The sequence below is a fragment of the Monodon monoceros genome, unplaced genomic scaffold (genome assembly GCF_005190385.1).
Source record: "Monodon monoceros isolate NGI ecotype Baffin Bay Population unplaced genomic scaffold, NGI_Narwhal_1 Super_Scaffold_6, whole genome shotgun sequence".
In the NCBI taxonomy this organism is placed as follows: Eukaryota; Metazoa; Chordata; class Mammalia; order Artiodactyla; family Monodontidae; genus Monodon; species Monodon monoceros.
This window is the reverse complement of record NW_021703783.1, coordinates 5,557,509-5,578,158: the sequence shown is the minus strand read 5'-3', so window position 1 is coordinate 5,578,158 and position 20,650 is coordinate 5,557,509. Positions and strand designations below refer to the sequence as shown.

The 20,650-nt window shown below is 51.4% G+C and overlaps 1 protein-coding gene across 5 annotated transcripts in view; it reads left to right on the top strand.

Annotated features, from left to right (window-relative positions):
* The window catches only part of VWF (von Willebrand factor), a 155,074-nt gene that overhangs the window by 107,216 nt on the left and 27,208 nt on the right, over nucleotides 1–20,650 (top strand). For all 5 annotated transcript variants that reach the window (XR_003791012.1, XM_029204364.1, XM_029204363.1 and 2 more), the window contains 12 exons: nucleotides 187–1,541; nucleotides 2,946–3,062; nucleotides 3,143–3,283; nucleotides 3,575–3,718; nucleotides 6,464–6,628; nucleotides 7,680–7,723; nucleotides 8,037–8,214; nucleotides 10,076–10,296; nucleotides 11,698–11,890; nucleotides 12,081–12,422; nucleotides 14,200–14,399; nucleotides 20,471–20,573. Coding sequence is in view for 4 of the 5 variants with exons in the window: in XM_029204364.1 (XP_029060197.1) it covers nucleotides 187–1,541; nucleotides 2,946–3,062; nucleotides 3,143–3,283; nucleotides 3,575–3,718; nucleotides 6,464–6,628; nucleotides 7,680–7,723; nucleotides 8,037–8,214; nucleotides 10,076–10,296; nucleotides 11,698–11,890; nucleotides 12,081–12,422; nucleotides 14,200–14,399; nucleotides 20,471–20,573 (3,203 nt within the window). In the remaining variant the exon portion in view is untranslated. The remainder of the gene's footprint in view (nucleotides 1–186; nucleotides 1,542–2,945; nucleotides 3,063–3,142; nucleotides 3,284–3,574; nucleotides 3,719–6,463; nucleotides 6,629–7,679; nucleotides 7,724–8,036; nucleotides 8,215–10,075; nucleotides 10,297–11,697; nucleotides 11,891–12,080; nucleotides 12,423–14,199; nucleotides 14,400–20,470; nucleotides 20,574–20,650) is intronic.

Below are 20,650 nucleotides of genomic sequence, written 5' to 3'. Positions count from 1 at the left end.
GTGTGTGTGTGTGTGTGTGTGTGTGTGTGTGTGTGTGTGTGTGTGTGTGTAGGGGGGCTGCTTGGGGACTATGTTAAACATGGTGTCTCTCTCGAGTGGGGAGTGTTCCTTGGGGGCTCGGGTTCAGTGGGCTGGGAAGTGCCCAGAGGTTCTTCCCGAACCATTTCGGTCTCTCCCCTCTTGCAGTCACTGTGATGGTGTCAGCCTCACCTGTGAAGCCTGCAGGGAACCGGGAGGCCTGGTGGTGCCCCCCACAGAAGGCCCGGTTGACCTCACCACCCCGTACGTGGACGACACGCCGGAGCCGCCCCTGCACGACTTCTTCTGCAGCAAACTCCTGGACCTGGTCTTCCTGCTGGACGGCTCCTCCAAGCTGTCTGAGGCCGACTTCGAGATGCTGAAGGCATTCGTGGTGGGCGTGATGGAGCGTCTGCACATCTCCCAGAAGCGCATCCGCGTGGCCGTGGTGGAGTACCATGATGGCTCCCACGCCTACATCGCACTGCAGGACCGGAAGCGGCCGTCGGAGCTGCGGCGCATCGCCGGGCAGGTGAAGTACGCGGGCAGCGAGGTGGCCTCCACCAGCGAGGTCTTGAAGTACACGCTCTTCCAGATTTTCAGCAAGGTGGACCGGCCTGAGGCCTCCCGCGTGGCCCTGCTGCTCACGGCCAGCCAGGAGCCCCCCAGGCTGGCCCGGAACTTGGTCCGCTACGTCCAGGGCCTGAAGAAGAAGAAGGTCGTCATGGTCCCCGTGGGCATCGGGCCCCACGCCAGCCTGAGGCAGATCCGCCTCATCGAGAAGCAGGCCCCCGAGAACAAGGCCTTTGTGCTCAGCGGCGTGGACGAGCTGGAACAGCGGAGGGATGAGATCATCAACTACCTCTGTGACCTCGCCCCTGAAGCGCCTGCCCCCACGCAGCGGCCGCTCACGGCCCAGGTCCCCGTGACGCTGGCACCCAGGAGGAGCTCCGTGGTCCTGGATGTGGCGTTCCTCCTGGAAGGGTCGGACAGCGTGGGCGAGGCCAGCTTCAACAGGAGCACAGAGTTCTTGGAGGAGGTGATCCGGCAGATGGACGTGGGCCGGGACGGTGTCCACGTCACGGTGCTGCAGTACTCGTACGTGGTGACCGTGGAACACTCCTTCAGAGAGGCGCAGTCCAAGGAGGACGTCATGCGGCGGCTGCGGGAGATCCGCTACCGGGGTGGCAACCGGACCAACACCGGGCTGGCCCTGCAGTACCTGTCGGAGCACAGCTTCTCGGCCAGCCAGGGGGACCGGGGGCAGGCACCCAACCTGGTCTACATGGTCACGGGAAGCCCGGCCTCAGATGAGATCAGGCGGATGCCCGGAGACATCCAGGTGGTGCCCATCGGAGTGGGGCCTCGCGTGGACGTGCCGGAGCTGGAGAAGATCAGCTGGCCCCAGGCCCCCATCTTCATCAAGGACTTCGAGACGCTCCCCCGAGAGGCTCCTGACCTGGTGCTGCAGAGGTGCTGCTCCAGAGAGGGGCCGCATCTCCCCACCCCCGCCCCCGTCTCAGGTATGTGGGCGCCTTGCATGGGGGCGAGGACTTGGGGGCACTGGGGGCGGCCTTGGTGGAGACGCGATTCTCAGGTTCAGGTCTGGCTTCCCTGCTCTGTGCCTTCGGCCAGACCCCTGCCTTCAGAGTGTCTGCGTTTCCTCACCTCCCGTTCAGGGAGCCGCACCTGTGATCTTTGTTTGGGGGGAAGGATCTTTTCTTATTGTCTGAGTTTGAAAATGCAAAGGTAATGCAAGCTTATTAAGATGTAAGCAAAACCAGGATATGAAGTAAAAAAAATACAAGTCCTGCTTTACCATATAGCCTCATCCCCACCCAATTCCACTCCCTGCCTTGGCGGTAACCTGTTAAATATGGTGACTATCAGCTTTTTTTACCACGCTGGGTGGATAAAATTCTTCTCAGCACCTGACATTCTTCGGGGCAAGGCCAGGAAGTCCAGTAGATTCTGGAGCTGGGCTGCCTTAGTTTGAATCTCACCTCTGGCACCTATGAGCTGGGTAATTTTTGCAATTATTTTGGTAATAATTTTGGGGTAATTTTGGGCAAGTACCTCTGTGTCCGTCAGTCTCCTCACCTGTGAGATGCTGGTAACACTAGCACTTGAAAAACGCTTAGAGCAGTACCCAGTACTGGGCAAGTGCTCAAAAATGATTTGACTCCACTGCTGTGATTATTACCTCTTAACTGATACTAACGACGCATCACTTCCTAGCTCTTTAACATCTTGACTTGGTGTGGTTGGGACGCCCCAGAATCACTAGCCTTCTTTTACGGCCTCTTGATCCCCATACTCGTTATCCGTGCCTTTGTTTCTTTGTTTTTGTTTTCATCAGAGCCACAGATTTATCTAAATTCTCGTGCTAGTTCAGTAATAGCATCATCAAATCTCAGAACAGTGTTTGGGCCAGAGTTTGTTTCCTCACTGCGATCGTGACCCTGTTCCCAAACATTAACATGAGCTTTAGGCATTTTTAATCGGTTCCCCTTCTAGATCCTTGCGTGCCCCGTGAGACCTGAGGACACACAAGCCCACCTTCCAGGGATGTGCTGCTCTGTTTCCTCTTGTCATCTGCCTGTTTTCTGCTCCAGTATTTCACTCAGTTCTAGAAGAGTTGCAGCCCCCGAAATGGAGGGGAGGATGCCTCTTGCTTCCATCTGTAGCATTTAAACTGCCTTTGGGTAGAGTTGGAGTCTCCCCAGTGCCTCCAAACCCGGGGACTCACGGCCCCCTTCCCTGCTGCCTGGCGCCAGCTGCCGAGGTGCAGAACTGGGGGACACGCCTCCCCTTTGTGGCGCCACGTGGTCGGCAGCGCCCTGCACACCCATTGAGTGTGTGTCTGCTGCAGGGGCCTGGTGCCAGTCCCCCACAGCCCTGGTTGCTCCCCTCTGCTCTCCTTGCAGACTGCAGCCAGCCCCTGGATGTGGTCCTCCTCCTGGACGGCTCCTCCAGCTTTCCAGCTTCTTACTTTGACGAAATGAAGAGTTTTGCCAAGGCTTTCATCTCAAGAGCCAATATAGGTGAGTGAGGCGCCCGAAGGGGCGCTTTCAGGGGCTCTTCCTGATTCAAAGTGTGACTTCTGTGCTTCCTCTCCTGTCAGGCCCTCAGCTCACCCAGGTGTCGGTGCTCCAGTACGGAAATATCACCACCATCGACGTGCCGTGGACCGTGCCCCTGGAGAAAACCCACTTACTGAGCCTCGTGGACCACATGCAGCAGGAGGGAAGCCCCAGCCAAATCGGTAACGCGCTGGCGGGCTGGGGTGCAGGGGCCGCGTCTGGCCCCAGTTCTTGGTATAAGTGACCGGTTAACCCCGGCCGGCCCCTTGGCTCCTTGGCCTTAGTTTTCTTCCCTGTAAACCAAGGGCCAAGGTGCTCTTCCCGATCGATCTCACTTGTGTGTGAGACTCTCTGAGTCTCTGAGTTACTCGTTTCGATGACCTAAGGCTCCCCCTGGAGGCAGGATGCTCAGCCGGCCTCACACCCACCTTCCCCGCATCAGGACTGACTGTGTGGCCCGTTCTCTCTTCCAGGGAACGCGTTGGGCTTTGCGGTGCGCTATGTCACATCCCAAGTCCACGGTGCCAGGCCTGAAGCCTCGAAGGTGGTGGTCATCCTGGTCATGGGCACTTCCACGGACTCACTGGATGCGGCTGCCGCTGCCGCCAGATCCAACCGTAAGTGTCGGGGGTGCAGTCCTACGCCCGCAAACTGCTACCCGCAAACTGTTAGAGTGGGCGGTGGTTACTTTGCGACGTCCTGGCTGATTTTGAATACTTAATACCCACATGGGGCCTGGTTTCAAGCAGCGGGAAATTGCCCAAGCCCTGTGTTATTTGGAAACCAAGCAGTAATAAATGTGTGTTTATCCTTCATGTGTCTGCATGCTTTCAACTGTAACTTTATTTTTATAAATGTATTTTATTTATTTATTTATTTGTTTATGGCCGCGTTGGGTCTTCGTTGCTGCGCACAGGCTTTCTCTAGTTGCGGCGAGCAGGGGCTACTCTTCGTTGCAGTGCTCGGGCTTCTCACTGTGGTGGCTTTTCTTGTTGCAGAGCACGGGCTCTAGGCGCGTGGGCTTCAGTAGTTGTGACACACGGGCTCAGTAGTTGTGGCTCGAGGGCTCTAGAGTGCAGGCTCAGTAGTTGTGGCGCACGGGCTTAGTTGCTCTGCGGCATGTGGGATCTTCCCGGACCAGGGATCGAACCCGTGTCCCCTGCATTGGCTGGCGGATTCTTAACCACTGCACCACCAGGGAAGACCTTGGCTGTAACTTCTAACTTCTCCAAATATTCCCTCTGCGTTCAGGGCTGGGTCATGCCCCCGCGCCTGTGGTGTCCCTAGCCTCTCTCCACTCTGAGGCTAGAGTGATACATTTTGGGGCTTTGAGAGCCATCGGAGACCTTCCTGTATTCTGAGCCCCTGTCCAGTACCAGCCTAAGGGGCTTGGGGGTGCAGGATGGACAAGAGACCAAGGCTGCTGCTTTAGGAAGGGGACGGATGCAGGTGTGCCCGAGCCTCGGTGCCTTCTGAGAGCTTGTGCTGTGTACAGCAACAGCACGTGAGCCGGGGCAGGCAGTGTCGCGCTGGCGGGGGGCTGGGTGAGTGGGGTGACATGACGTGACACCTTCCCGTGCCCCCTGGAGCATGGCTCATCTTTCAAAACCCCGCTCTGTCTTTCCTCTGATGTCTTCCCGAGAGTTATTCACTCCCTTTTCTGTACCATTGGAACTACTCAAAATGTGCAAACCACATTGTTTTTATGTTATATATCTGTTTCTTGCACAAACTAGGGATTCTTTGAAGGCATGGGCAAAATCTTGCTTATTTTTGTATCGTCTGTGCATGATGCACAAAATAGGTGGCCATTTAACGTTTGTTAAATGAATGAATGTGACCTATTGATGAAACCTATTATTTTAGGGGAAAGGACCCTGAAAGGATGTACGTTGGGGTGATACAACCAGCTTAGAAAAGGTGAAAAGCTGCTAGCAGAAAATCAGCTCTAATCTTAAGCAAACTGCAAATACCTAGAACTTTCTGGAGAACTAATTGGGGTAATTTTATGATGGAGACTTTTCTCCTTTAGTATCAAGAATCCAAAGAAACACTTTCATCGAGAAAGGAAGCAGCCGTGGTCTGGAGGAAACAGACATGATCCAGGGCACATCACTGAACCGTTCAAAGCCTGTTTCTCACCTGTAGACGCACGTACCCCGGGCTAAGCCCTGTGACTGACATTTTCTCTTCTCTTCTTACACTCACCTCCTGGGTGGTCTGTGTCATTCGTCTAGATACATTTATGCACGATCGACTTAAGAATTCCTATCTCCAGTCTGGGTTAGGAATTAGAACATCTCCACCTAGATGTTCTAACAGGCAACTCAGCATAAACTGAATTACTGACCCTCACATCCAAATCTCCTCTTCTTACAGTCTTTCCCATCTTAGAAAAATGGCAGTTCCATCCTTCCAGTTGCTCAGGTCAAAAGCCTCAGTGTCCTTAATTCCTCTATTTCTCCCATACGTCCATCCAGTCCATCAACAAACTATAGTTCCGTCTTCAAAATACACTGGGAACGCCACCACGCCATGTCACCTGCATACCACCTCCACCACTGTCTCCTAGTTCAAGCCCCCATCATCTCTCACCTGGATTACTGTAATAGCTTTCTACCTGGAACAGCTTTCTACGAGCTTCTATCCTTGCCCCCGAAGTTCATAATCAGCAGAGCAGCTGCAGTGACCCTTTAAACATTGAAGTCAGCTTACCCATGTCACTCCTCTGCTCTCAAGTCTCGGCTGGCTCCCGTTTCATTCAGAGAACATGTTTAGTCCTTCCCGTGGCCTCTGAAGCTCTGCATGATCTGTGTCCCTCTCCTGCTTTCTCTGCTCTGGCCTCCCTGGACTATGCAGCCAATTTTCTGCCCCAGGGCCTTTGCACGCACTGTCTCTGTGCTCAGGATGTCCTCTTGGCTCCTTCTGCCCTTCATCTTTTCACCGCACACATCTCCAACCATCCTGTATGAAACAATAACCCTCACCCCTACCCTAGTAACTCTTATCCTCCTCACCCCACCTTGTTTTTTCCTAAGCACTTATCCAGGTCCGAAATACTAGATATTTACTTACTTGTGTGTGTGTTGTCTGTCTCTCCCCAGTGTAAGCTCCATGAGGTCAGGACTCGATCTGCTTGGTTTACAGTATCCTCACTGCTTAGAATAGTACCTGACACAGAGCAGGACCTCACTAACGTTTGTTGATTGACTGAATGCCCTCCTCACAGGGTCGGTGTGAGTGGCCAGTTTGGAAAACATGAGGCTCTGTGCACACGCTGGGTGTAGCTTCAGGCCAGCGCATTTTGAGCCCACCTGGCCAAAGGCTGACACAGACCCTTTCTTGCTCCTCTGTAACCCTAGGAGTGGCGGTGTTCCCCATTGGGATTGGAGACGGGTATGACTTGGCCCAGCTGAGGATCTTGGCGGGCCCAGGGGCCAGCTCCAACGTGGTGCAGCTCCAGCGGATCGAAGACCTCCCCACCATGGTCGCCCTGGGCAATTCCTTCTTCCACAAGCTGTGCTCTGGTGAGTCTTGGCATGTTTTTCTTATCCCCCTCAAAACAGAAACAAAAGCAACCAAACCCATCTAGAGACTCAAAGGTTCTCATATACAAGATTTGGCCTTGAAGTAAGTTTGTTTTATAGGCCGGGACCTGTAAGTGTCTACTCGTGGAAGGTTGTAAGGCAAACCTCCAAGGGGTTACCAGAAAGTTCTCTGTGTATAGACCTCCTTCCATCCTTACTGTCCATGCTAACTTGAGCACAGGGCTCTTGGTCAAAGAAGTGGAAGACAGAGGCAGGGAACTCCAACATCCTTAGATCATGGACCTCTTCCCCATGCCCTGCACTCACTGTCAGGATGGGTATAAAGGGCTTTAGAAAAGCAACAGGGATTTACCGTATAGCACGAGGAATTACATCCAATATCTTGTAATAATCTATAATGGAAGATAATCTGAAAAAAAATAACAGTCCCTTTGCTGTACACCTGAAACTAACACAATATTGTAAATCAACTATACTTCCATAAAATACGAAACTGAAAAGATTAAAAAAAAAGAAATACGATAACATAGACTATAACATCAAACTATAGTTTAAGTTGATTTCAGGTTAGAAACTTTTTATTTTTACGATACATGCTTTTTTTAAAACCTGGTTTTCTATATTTTCCTAATGTAATTAGCTGTGAGTCTAAACCTGCTACAGAGGTATTGCCCTTTCTTGATAGGTGATAGCTCTCCAGGTAGGAATCTTGATCTCTTTTAAGTTTTCAGCCTCTTGCTGCATTTTCCTCCCCTCACTAGGCACTGATCTATATACAAAAGAGGACAAGGAGATATTGATTGTGGTTGTTGCCATATTATCACTGTTGTGTCACTGTAATGACTACTAACCACAAAGAACCACGGGATGACGTCCTCCTAATCTCCTGTACCTGCATCCTCACTGCTAAACCCACTCACGTTCTTTTCAGAGTTAATCCAGCTTCGAGGACCAGCCAGGTAGCCGAGTGAATGGCTCAGAATTTCTGGATGGTGGGTGGGAACAGAGATCTTGCTTGTGTCTGTTTCAGGGTTCATCAGTGTTTGCGTGGATGAGGACGGGAATGAGAGGAGGGTACGTTCATTTCCGTTGACTTTGAAGGAAAGATCAGGGATGTATATTTGGGGCCCTCGTTCCCCTGGTAAACTTTTCCTCCTTTGGTCTGGGTCCAATTCTCCCTCTTACCATTATAGCCTCTTTTTTTTTTTTTTTTAAATTTTGGTCGTGGTTGGGGTGGATCCACCTGTAAATCCTATCTTCTGTATCCTGTCTCCTTGCCATTTAGGCCCAAGGCCTAGTCTCTATGTTTTCCAAGGGGGTCAGTTGCCTGGTGGATGTTGAAGTGCCTCATTCCATTCCCTGCCTGAACCTGGTTCTTTCTCTGCAGCCCGGGGACATCTGGACCTTGCCGGATCGGTGCCACACGGTGACCTGCCTGCCAGATGGCCAGACCTTGCTGAATAGTCACCGGGTCAACTGTGACCAGCAGCTGCGGCCTTCCTGCCCCAACAGCCAGTCCCCGATCAGGGTGGAAGAGGCCTGTGGCTGCCGCTGGACCTGCCCCTGTGAGTCCTCTGCTTCTCCAGCTTGGACGGTGTTCGAGGGGCAGTGCTTTTCGCTTGGCTGTGCAGAGAGGTAGACCAGAAGCCCGTTTCCCCCTCCACCCATGTTCCCTCCCTCTTGTGACCTCGGGACGTGTTTCCATTCAGTCCCAGGGCTCCCTGTTCCCTTCCTGTGCCTTTTGGAGGGCACTTCCCCAGATAACGCATAACCAGAAGGAAGAATTGATTTTCTGAGGTCAGTGCTCAGCTTGGCTGTCGACGAGTCACCCTTAGGGGGTCTAGGCAGTGCAGGTACAGCAGTGAGAGAGAAGCCCGCAGGAAGCTCCCCCATCATACCGGTAGGTGTTTGAGCATTGGATGCAGGGTGTACCATCACGGCGGCCTGGTTTAATAGGAGGACCTCGTCCACTCCATCCCATGCAGACCTGTGGGGAGCACCCATCTGTGGGGTGGGCTGCCTCTGTCTCGCGGCTGGGAGGCACGTCTGCTTGTGGCAAATCCCTGCTCGGCAGTGGGCGCGCCGGGTTACTTATGATGGACAGACGCAACCTGTGGGCTGACATCAAAGCTGTGTCTTGTGTCTCTCCCTTTAGAGGTTATTGAGTGGGATAAATTTCCTCTTTGCCTGCATGAGGACTCTACCAGACCCCATATTATTTCTGTTTATTTATAAAGAGTTCTATGGTTGCTGTAGGTCGTAAAACACGGTCTCAACGTGGTAATTAGATGCCCGCTCTCAGGTAATAATCAAGACTTTGAACTTGAGTTAGAGTTGAAGCACCTCCCTAATCCCTGTGTGGGCTCCTGGCCTCTGGGAAAGGGGTGTAGTCAGCCTCCCTCCAGCTTGGAGCCCAGAGAGGGAGGAGCTGGAAGTGGCTTCTCCAAGTTCTTATATGACTGCTGCTTCTGTGAGAGGCCCTGCACTCGCTGGCCTGGCAGGTGTTTAAGGGAGCTGCTTTTTCTTACCAGCTCTCAGGAGCGGTCCTTTGATATCAGTTGCATATTCTATATTCCTTCGCCGTCTGCTGCTTCACCCTGCCATCCTTCTGGGTTTTTTGTTTTGTTTTGTTATTTTTTTTGTTTATTTATTTGTTTGTTTTTGCATCCAACCCCTCATAGGCTCTCTTTCTCCCTCTCTTTTGACGTCGTCCTTACTGTGTAGCAGAAATTCTCTTAGGATCACTTTTTTTTTTTTTTTTTTTTTTGCGGTACGCGGGCCTCTCACTGCTGTGGCCTCTCCCGTTGCGGAGCACAGGCTCCGGACGCGCAGGCTCAGTGGCCATGGCTCACGGGCCCAGCCGCTCCGTGGCATGTGGGATCTTCCCGGACCGGGGCACGAACCCGTGTCCCCTGCATCGGCGGCGGACTCTCAACCACCGCGCCACCAGGGAAGCCCAGGATCACTTTTAGAACAACCCTAGGCCATCATTCCTCTGTAGACCCTACACAGAATACACGTAAAGTAGTTTCAGAACTGCTAACAAATACCTTTATGAAAAACAGATCTACTAACTAGAGTACACATTTGTGCACAGTTCTTTTTGTCTTTAGCCTCTGGGTATATAGTAAGTTTTTCCCCAAAGTTATTTAGGCTGGTTTCCCCGCTCCCTTCTGTGTGCTTCCGTTATTCATTACCTACGTTATTCTTTTAATCGTATCTGTTTGTATTCCATTTTGAATTTTCCTTACTGCCATCCTAGCTGATTCTCTTTGTTTTCCGTATGTGAAGCATTAACATGGTTTTCAGTGTCAGCAGTCTATGGAAAGATGTACTCGCAAGTCTCCCTGTCAGTCCAAAGAGAGCAGAGGAGATAGGAGAGGAGGCCTGGGCAGGTCATATCCATCCTTTGCTCTCTCCGTCCAGGTATCTGCACTGGCAGCTCTACTCGGCACGTCGTGACCTTTGATGGACAGAACTTCAAGCTGACTGGCAACTGCTCGTATGTCTTATTTCACAACAAGGAGCAAGACCTGGAGGTACTGCTCCATAATGACGCCTGCAGCGCCAGGGCAAGGCAGGCCTGCATGAAGTCCATCGAGGTGAAACATAACGGTGTCTCGGTTGAGCTCCGCAGCAACATGGAGGTAGGAGGTGCTTTCTGTGAGTCCTGTAGCGTGGCAGCGGCAGACCCTTGGGGAAGCCACATGGACCCGGTGGCAGCCGGTTTTAGCTGGTGCCCCTGTTGTGGACTCGGCCTCCTGCCCCGTGAGCAGAGCGCCACCTTTGTAGGAGGGGCTCATTGCTATCTCCCTCGTGGTGTAATTTCATGTTGTTTTGGGTCCAGATTTGGAAGAAAGGGTCCATTTTCGATAGCATTACATTGTGATGAATGTCGTGCCAGTTTCTGGCACTGGTAGAAGAATGGGGGTGACACCAGGCTGTTTGCCCAGCAGGCATTACGTGCCCTGTACCCAGGGCCTGCGAAGCTTCCAAAGGAAAATATTTAGGGCCTATGAAAATATTCTGGGCCCAAACAAAATGTGTGGACCCAAGATTCAAAAAGAAAACTGCAAAACTGATAAAAAATAAATGTTTGATTAAATGTTTACAAGAGGTTGCTTTATGCCAACTTCTTTACACGTTCATTTAGAAATCGTAAATATTTCATTTCGTGAAAGCAGCTTATGGGTTAGATGTTCTCCTCTTGCAAGAATTCTTGAACGTGCACAGTGATTGCTGAAAAATCACAGCTCGTCATATGTTAAATGAGTAGCTCATAGACAAAAATATAAAAATCAAAAAGATAAAAAGCGGGCTTCCCTGGTGGCGCAGTGGTTGAGAGTCCGCCTGCCGATGCAGGGGACACGGGTTCGTGCCCCGGTCCGGGAAGATCCCACATGCCGCAGAGCGGCTGGGCCCGTGAGCCATGGCCGCTGAGCCTGTGCGTCCGGAGCCTGTGCTCCGCAAGAGGCCACACCAGTGAGGAGAGGCCACAACAGTGAGAGGCCCGTGTACCGCAAAAGAGACACGAAACAGTAAAAAGGATAAAAAGCCTTCTAAAATTTTTACAGCAAAAATTATATTCATTGTGGGATGTGAGTATATTTTAATAGGTTTGATAAGATATATTGTGGGGCCTCCAAAGAGCTAGTCAATCAAATCAAATCAAATGCTTAAAGTAGTCCTATTAGATGCTCCTGGAGATAGGGCACTGACCAGTTGGCAAGTAAGCAACTTCCCCAGCTTTTCTTGAGGAGTCATCTTCCCTGTAGAGTGACTCAAGGTTCCTCTTAATCCCTGGGCTTTCGAGTTCCAGACGCATGGCTGTCTGTTCAGTGTTATAAGAGTCCACTCTTTTGCCAAGCTCTGCAAAGCTCCTTTGTCTTCGAAGAGCTGCTGCCAAATGTCTGGGTTTGTGGATAACAGTGGACTTGAGTGGGGTGAATGTGTAGGAACTGTCAGGAGCTTTGGAAAGTGGCTAAGAGTGAAACCCTAGGATTCCTTGTTGCCCTGACTACTGATGGGTGGTTTTCTTCTTTGGGCAGGTGGTGGTGAATGGGAGGCTGGTCTCTGCCCCTTACGTGGGTGGGGACATGGAGGTCAGTGTCTACGGTGCCATTATGTATGAGGTCAGACTCAACCATCTGGGCCACATCCTCACCTTCACCCCACAAAACAACGAGTTCCAGCTGCAGCTGAGCCCCAAGACCTTTGCCTCAAAGATGTACGGTCTCTGTGGTAAGAATATCTTCTAACTCTCCTCCCTGACATACACCCTCCTTGCTCTCTCCTCAGGGCCCTTGGCCACTGCTATTTCTGGGTCCAGTAGTAAGGTTCAGACGCTGGCGGTGATGGAGAATGGCCAGGTCTCCGGCATCAAGGGGTTGGCACCCTGGGCTCCTAACCATGTTTTTCCTTGCTTCTCTAGGCATCTGTGATGAGAATGGGGCCAATGACTTCATGCTGAGGGATGGCACAGTCACCTCAGACTGGAAGACGCTGGTCCAGGAGTGGACGGTGCAGAAGCCGGGGCAGACATGCCTGCTGGGTCCCGAGGAGCCATGTCCCGTCTCCAGGGGCTCCCACTGCCAGGTCCTCCTCTCGGCGCTGTTTGCCGAGTGCCACGCGGTCCTTGCCCCGGCCACATTTCACGCCATCTGCCAGCAGGACAGTTGCCACCAGGAGCAAGTGTGTGAGGCCATTGCCTCTTATGCCCACCTCTGTCGGACCAAGGGGGTGTGTGTCGACTGGAGGACCCCTGATTTCTGCGGTGAGTCTCCTTAGGCACCCCCAAACGCTGTGAAGACCAACGAATGGGGGACCTGCTCAGCCTCTCTGGGCCTCACGTTCTTTATCCGGGCAACGAAGATCAAAACCTCTGCATTTCCTGTTTCCTAGGATTCCATTCAGGATCAAATAAGATGGTAGACGTATAAGTAATTTGAACATAGAATTTCTATGTAAATGAGAGCATGGTCCTTTCTAGCGGTAGCTCTGCAGGTCATACAAACGTGATTTTAATGTATTAGACACATCCCGGCAACAGCAAAGTACAGACTGAGCAGTCAGTCACCTCGAATTTGGAATTGCACCAGGCTTTAGCAAAGGCTCACAGAGCAGCCCATGCCTGAGCAGGATTTTGAAGTGTGAGTGGAATTTTGCCATTTGAATACCAAGAAGCTTCTTCATTACAAACGCCACAGGATTGCTAGTGTAGACACCTCCCAAGGTCAGCTTCCTTACTTGGACTTGGCATGTATTTAATATTTAACATGTCAGGGACACCAAAATGAATCAGACATGGCTCCTGCTCTCAGGGGGTGTTGGAGTGACAAGAACACTGAACTTCAACATCCTCAGGTTCTAATGTAATCCCTGACCTTTTTTTTTTTTTTTTTTTTGAGGGAAATCAATGTGTACAGGCATCTCAGAGTCTCCGAGTTTATTATTATAATGCTGTCACAGCTTTAACTGGGGCTGGAGGACTTGGGCATCGTAGCCCCAGCTCAGCGGGTCATCAGCTATTTCCTTAGTCTTTCTGGACCTCAGTTTCAGCATCTTGGAATGAGATAGTTGGACTAGATAACCCCCAGGTGTCTTTGGGGCTCTGGTTTTCCGAGTCCCCGTGGATGACACAGTCTCCTTTCTACCTACCTGCAGATTAAGGGGAAAATGTTAGTTTCTGAGTTACCGATCACACCTTCTCTGCTTATTAATTTGTCTACTTCCAGGCAATTTGTCGTGCATTTATAGGAAAGTCTTTGGTGCTCTAAATCCTTGGAAACCTTCCCTACCACCTGCCTTGGCACCGTGAAAATGTGAGGAAGGGGTTGGGCAGGACCAGAGTGGGAGAAGTGGATCACTTTGTAGCTTTTCTCCCAGGGCAGCCTTCCATAGCTGTGGATTCCTTATTTAAGTTTAAGAGAATTTTCGAAGCATTAAATATATGTGTATTCGAAGAAAAGAACCATAGAACTTCCTAAGGATACAAGGTTCACATCGTCATTTGGGATTAAATTTGGCTACAAGTAAGAGAGAAGTAAAATTCTGTGTCACACAGCTGATCAGAGGGAGGCAGTCCCAGCTCTTTCTGGGTCTCGAAGTGGATTCTAGTTCTTTGCTCCGTCCTCAGTTGGGTGTGCTTTTTCCTCATGGTTTAAGATGGAGCTCTGGCCATCACATCCAGATTCCAAGTGGCGGGATGAGGGGAAGGAAGGAAAAGGGCCAGAGACGCAGCTGTCTTTCAAAAAATGATTCTTAGAAACTGCTGTTAAGAGTCTACACTTGCTTTTACAGGTCATTGGTCAGAATGTAATCACATGACTGCACTTAGTTGCAAGGGAGGTTGGGAAATGTAGTCTTTATTCTGAGTGGTCACGTGCCCGGCTTGAAGGTCTATTTCTATGAAAGATGGAGAGAATGAAAATTGGTGGAAACTAGCAGTTTCTGCCCCAGCAAGTTTGTTAGATGATCAACGGCCTTGAAGCTGAACCACTTTCCTCTGGTTGGTGCAGACCCTTGAGGGTGACCCCCTTCTCTGTCTGCAGCTGTGCTGTGCCCGCCATCCCTGGTCTACAACCACTGTGAGCGCGGCTGCCCCCGCCAATGTGAGGGCAACTCGAGCTTCTGTGGGGACCATCCCTCAGAAGGCTGCTTCTGCCCCCTGCACCAAGTGCTGCTGGAAGGCAGCTGTGTCCCCGAGGAGGCCTGCACCCAGTGCGTCGGTGACGATGGGATCCGGCACCAGGTAGGAACCCTGGCCTCTCGCCCCCCGTGGGGCCAGTAGGGGGAAGTGTTCACCCGTGATTGGCCCCTTCTAACCTTGGCTGCAGGGCTCTGCTCTCCGGGAGGGGTCCCCGAGGGATGGGAAGACAGTACGGCATAACGGCTTTGGAGTCAGACACATCTTGGTTCAAAACCCGGATCTGTCATGGGTTAGCTGTGTGAACAAACACCAGAGTGTAACAACACATTACTACCATTACTATATTTATCATTATATCCATTTTAATAGAATGCTAGGAACCCAGGAGGGGATGGGAAAAGAATATTTTATATGGTGATGTCTACCATTATTAAGATATATTAGGTACCTTACATTGTACTAAGCACTATATATTCATTATTTCAACGTTTTTCAAAGGTGTGTTTAGCAGGCAAGGTATTGACAGTTACCTGTGGTCAAGAGGTTTTAAAGAACACCGGCTAAGCAGGTTAGACAGGTTTCTTTATTGCAGGATTCTTTAGAGCTTTTGATATGCTAATGTACATTGCAAGTTTTTGCTTCTCAGACTTATCAGACTATAGAATTGTGTGTGTGTGTGTGTGTGTGTGTGTGTGTGTGTGTGTGTGTAGCATCCCCTCTCATAAATGCTCACAAAACACCTATGAGAAAATGAAGGCTTAGAGAGCTTGGTACCTTGCCCATGGATGCAGTTCGTAGGAGATGGGGTTGGGAGTTGGAGTTAGTATTTGAAGCTCTGTCTGATTCCAAAGAGCTTGCTCTTTTCGATACATGAAATTTCCCTTTTGCTAGGTCCCCTTTGGGCTGATTTTCTTGGAAGTCATTGAGTCATCAAGTCATCAGTTCTCTTAGCCTTTTAGGAATCATTATTTTGAAAGGCTGTTTATTTACCAAACTCCCTCATCTTGGACTCAGATGGCAGTCGTATCTCTTCAAAGTTGCCCATGTGTGTATTGTAGTACCTGGGGCGGTGTGTGTCTGTGGACCTGTGAGTGTGGGCAGTGGTCCTGCCTTTCAAACTGGCGGTGGTACCACAGAGCCTGGTAGAGGGGGAGCACATTTGGCTTCTAGCAAAGGAGGATGTGTTCTATGACCATGGGCTGCACTCAAGACCTAACATCTCCATCATCGCCAAGGAAGACCTTCATCACTAAGTGGACCAGGTCAGGTGACTTAACACTGTATTTAATCAGAACTGGGAGAACACATGGTGAAGCTAGCTAACCAACTGGAGAATGACGAAAACAGTCATTCCAGGATTACACTATTCTGTCCCTGCCATCAGAAGCTAGGAAATGGACCATTTCATTTGATTCTCCCCAAAGCTCCATAGGGTAATTATTACATGTCCCTCTGAATGGGAAACTGAGGCTCAGATGACAAGAGGTGATTTAAAAAGACCCTATGCACTACACCAGGTCACCCTATAGTGTCCAAGCCCTGCCACTGGTCTCACGGGAACTGTGAGCTAAACTCTGAGCTGACTGGGTGTCCGTGTGAGCATGGCACCAATAAGGCGATTACCTGGATGGTCCCACTGGCTCTGTTCTGTTGCTGGGCTTTAGCCCAGTGGATCCCGTTTGTTCTCACAGTGTAATAAACCAGGAAAGAAGCCCAGTCGCGCTCTACTGCCATATTTCAGCTGGCCAAGTTAAGTAACTGGCGGTACCATAATGTTCCCCAAAGAGTTGACAAAACCTTACACGGCTCTCCCTGACGTGCACAGCTCCTGGGCTCCCGCTGGGCGCAGATGACATGTACCATTGCCCTGGGGTGCTGACACCCAGTGGTCATTTCAGGCTGGTTTTGCCGTTGGTGGCAAGGTGCTCTCAGAAATGGTCTCTGCCCCCTTCCTGGGCGTCCTCGAGATCAGAAGGAAGCTCAGGTTTGCATTTCTGGCTCTCTGTGAGTCAGGTGTCTGCAGGGACCCGAGGGCGGGAGGCTTGTGAATTTTATCCTAGGGTCTCTGCCCCCTTCCCCCCTCCTCCTCTCTGACCCTTTTCCCTGCTCCCTGCCCCATTCAGTCCCACACATGGGAATATGCATCAGAGTTGTATGAAGAGGGCATCCAAATAGTGCAGTATTTTGACATAGATACAGTCTGATAAATACATTCTAAAATCAAGCGACATAAAGTTAGTTAATAAAAAACTAGGAAGGGAACACAGCCGTTTTTAGTTATTTCAGAAAATATAGTTTAAACGGATGAAGACAAATATCCAGCCAGTCCAGCTTTGACTTTCAAAGTAGAGGGGAAATAAAAACCTAATATGAAGAACATTTTCATTAAGTGTATTTTCTTGAAACTGAAAAATAAAGCCCAGAAAACTTTTCTCCGGGGAAATAATCCAAGGTAGAAATCTCTTGTGGTAATTTTGGAAGGGCAAAACTATTTACCAGTTTCCATAGCTCTTGTTTATTTTGCAAAATGCACTCTGCCTTTGTAGCCGGCTCTAAAGGGATCTGGGGCCATGCATGAGCTGTCCCGCCTTGCCCACACCCCCACCGCTGTGCTGGGCAAGCGCTGTTTCAGCTCCACTGGGGATTGCCTGCATCACCCAGTCTGCTGAGCCTCGTCTCCTCTCTGTTCTGTAGCGGCTCAGCACTGACATTTAATTTGCATCTTCCCTCAGATCCTGGGGGGGGGTGGGCAGTGCCTGGTGACTTGCTTTGTACCTGTACCTGAGTACCTGCTTTGACCTTGGGCTCTGAAGACTTCAGTTTTCCCTTGCTGCATTCTCTGCAGGTCGTTCTCCTGTCATCTTTATTTAATCTTTAACTCCAGCCAGCTCGCTTACCTGTTCTGTCCAGGTAACAGTCCTGCACCAGGCCCTGGAACCTGGGGGCTGAGACAGGGCTGCCTGGAGTTGGCCTGTCCTGATGCAGGAGTGCCCTCTGCTGGCCGATTGGCTGCATAATGCGCCAGGGGTACTGCTGTAAGGCTGGCCGCGGGCGCTTTTAGAAGCTTAGCCTTTGCCAGACAGGGCTCTTTTTCAGGGCCATAGATTCTGTGACCTGCCTCATTAAAGCTTCCTGGGAAAATGGAAATCCCTGGAAGAGGACGTTTAACACCTGCTTTTGGTCATCTATTGTGATGTTGCCAAGGAGAGGTGGAAAGCTGTATAATTCGTTCTTGAATTTTAGATGTCTGGAGTTCATTTTTAAAAAGAGAAAAAAAGGGACTTCCCTGGTGGCTCAGTGTAAAAGACTCTGCGCTCCCAATGCAGGGGGTCCGGGTTCGATTCCTGATCAGGGAACTAGATCCCACGTGCATGCTGCAACTAAGAGTTCGCGTGCCACAACTAAGGAGTCTGCATGCTGCAACTAAGACCCAGTGCAACCAAAAAAAAAAAAAAAGAGAGAAAAGAAACCCCTAATATATAAATATATATCTCCGTTCTTATCTCATCACTTTTGTCGTTTAAACGTCTAAATATAAATCCCTTGATTTATGGTTTTCTTGGCATCACCATCCGTGTAAAAGAGCAGGAAAGAGGCAGAGCAGAGAGAGACCTGGGGAGATGTGTGAGTTCCCCCGCCTTCCTCCACTATGCCCAGCCTCGCCTGTCCCTGTGCCCCTCCCTGGGTCTTCCCAGCCCCTTGGAGAAGCTGGAACAGTAGCGACTGCAGCCTCTGTTCTGTTTCCTGGTCCTCGTCACCCCCTCTCCACCCGCTCGCTGGCACCTGCTCGCGGCTTGTCCTTGTTGAACTTTCTTCCCTCTGAGGCGGGTCCTGCTTACAGGGCCTCAGGGCTGCACCCTGCCCGCCAGGTTAAGCACAGCCTCCTGCAGTGGCCACGTCCCCAAGGATGTGAGGCCTCTCTGGAGCCCACAGCCCTAGTGAACTCTTCTTTTGCACTCCTGGCACTCTTTTTTTATTTTAAAAATCACCTTTATGGAGAGTTCACAGACAGTAAACAGCGCCAAATATAAATGTACGATCTGATGAATTTTTTTGTGTTTTTTTTTTGTGTGTGGTACGCGGGCCTCTCATTGCTGTGGCCTCACCCGTTGCGGAGCACAGGCTCCGGACGTGCAGGCCCAGCAGCCATGGCTCACGGGCCCTGCCACTCCGCGGCACGTGGGGTCTTCCCGGACCGGGGCACGAACCCGTGTCCCCTGCATCGGCAGGCAGACTCTCAACCACTGCACCACCAGGGAAGCCCACGATCTGATGAATTTTGACAAGTTCATTCATCTGTAAAAACCGTCATCACGATGAAGATAATGAAATTTCCATCACCTGCGAAAGTTCCCCGATGCCCCTGTTTAATACACCCCCAGCCCTCACCTCCATCCCTAGGCAACAACTGGTCTGCTTTCTGTCACTATAGATCCGTTTACATTTTCTGGAATTTTATGTAAATGGACTCATGCAGTATTACTCCTTCTTTGCTTGGCTTCTTTCGCTCAACGTAATACTCTCGAGATCCATCCACACTGTACGTTCCATAGTTTGTTTTCATGGCTGAGTAGTATTCCGTGGTGTGGATGCATCAGAATTGAGTGATCTCATTCACCTTTTCACGGGCAAGTCCTATTTCCTCGGCTTGACCGTCAGCCATTCGAGGGCTGGGACAGTGTACCCAGTACCTGGCACTCCCACAGCCCCTCAGCGGGCTGGCTGAGCCTGGCGGCTGTGGTTTGGAGAGAGAGCATGTGGTGTGCAGGGCCAGGATGCCGGGTCCAGACCCCGGCTGTGCCACCCGTTCGAGCTCCTGGTCTGTGCCTCAGTGCTCTCACTGGTCAGTGTAAGTAATGGTCATACTCACCCCCTAGGGTTTCTAGAAGGAACATATACGATGAGGCATTGTAAAGCCTTTGGGGAAATATCTTGAACACGTTTAATGCTACTTATTACCGGGAGGCAGCAGAACACAGGATAATAAGTGGATTCTGGGTCCAGATCCCATCTCTGCACTGCGACGGCGTGACCCCGAGCAAGCGCCTCCGCTTCCTCCTTGGACAAGTGGGGATAACTAAGAATGTCCCGGTCATGGGACTGCGGTGAGGATTAGAGGAGTAGTTTACGTAAAGCCCTTAAACCGCGCCACGTGACACTTGCCGCTCAGATGTGGGCGGTTACATGGATGCAGCAGAAGGTGCCAAGGGAAGCATCCAAGGTTTAATCCCGCAGGAGGCCGGGCAGGCCGGGGGGGCTTTACCCGGAGATGTCCCATCTCTCTCCCTGTCCACGGCAGATGCTCATTGCGGACCATGGAAGCGGACGGAATAAGTAAGACCTTCTTGGCCTGGGGACTTTTTAGCGGCCTTTGAGCTGCCGGATGAGGATGCGTTTATTCAGGGGTGACTTCACTGGGATTTCCCTTGACGGCCGAGCCCAGAGGGACCCAGTCCTGGCTCTGCAGTCCCATCTGTGCTCTTCCCCGCCTCCTGCTTCTTGCACAGTCCTGGGAGGCAGGCTGGGGGGCCCTCCCCTCGCCTGGGAGGAGACCAGGCAGTGGCACGGAGGGTGAAGCCAACCGACGTAGGAGCTGGGGGGCTTCCTGACTCTGAAGCCCTTGTGCAGTGGGGATGCCTGCTGCCCTGGTGACCCTCACCTGGAAACTGCACCCTGGTCTGGAACATCACCACCAGTCCCAACAATGTGAGGGTTCTGAGAGTCCTGCTGTCCCCCCTTCAGCTCTTCCTGCCACATAGTCTTAAGTCCATTGCAGAAATGAGTGGCATCTTTCTCAAGCTGCAGCCCAGCTTCTCCTTTGGCCTGGGAAGTGGGTGGCGGGGTGACACAGGAGTCCTCATTTTCTCGCCTTGCTTTGTTTTAGTGTCACCATCAGAAGGGCTGTGAGGAAAGCTCCATGTTTTCTGAGACCTGGGGCTTGCCCTTCCCCCGAGTGTACGAAGCAGTGTGGGTGCCCCAGGCACCCCAGGCCTCTCCAGCTGCCTCCTCCTCAGGGTCCTCAGCGTCTGTCAGCTTGTCTTGGTTCACCTGTGCAGCTCTGACCCAGGCGGGGCTCGGGCACTGGGTGTCCCCCCCAGGGAGACAGAGCCAGGGGTGGGGGGACCCAACTTCCATGAACTCCTGGGCCCTCTCTGAACCTCGTTCTCCCTCAGCTTCTGGAAACGTGGGTCCCAGACCACCAGCCCTGCCAGATCTGCACGTGCCTCAGCGGGCGGAAGATCAACTGCACGACACAGCCCTGCCCCACAGCCAGAGGTGAGGCCCCTCCCTAGGGCTCCCTCCAGGCCCCGAGGCCACCCTGTCTTCAGACCTGGTGGACCAGATCTACACGT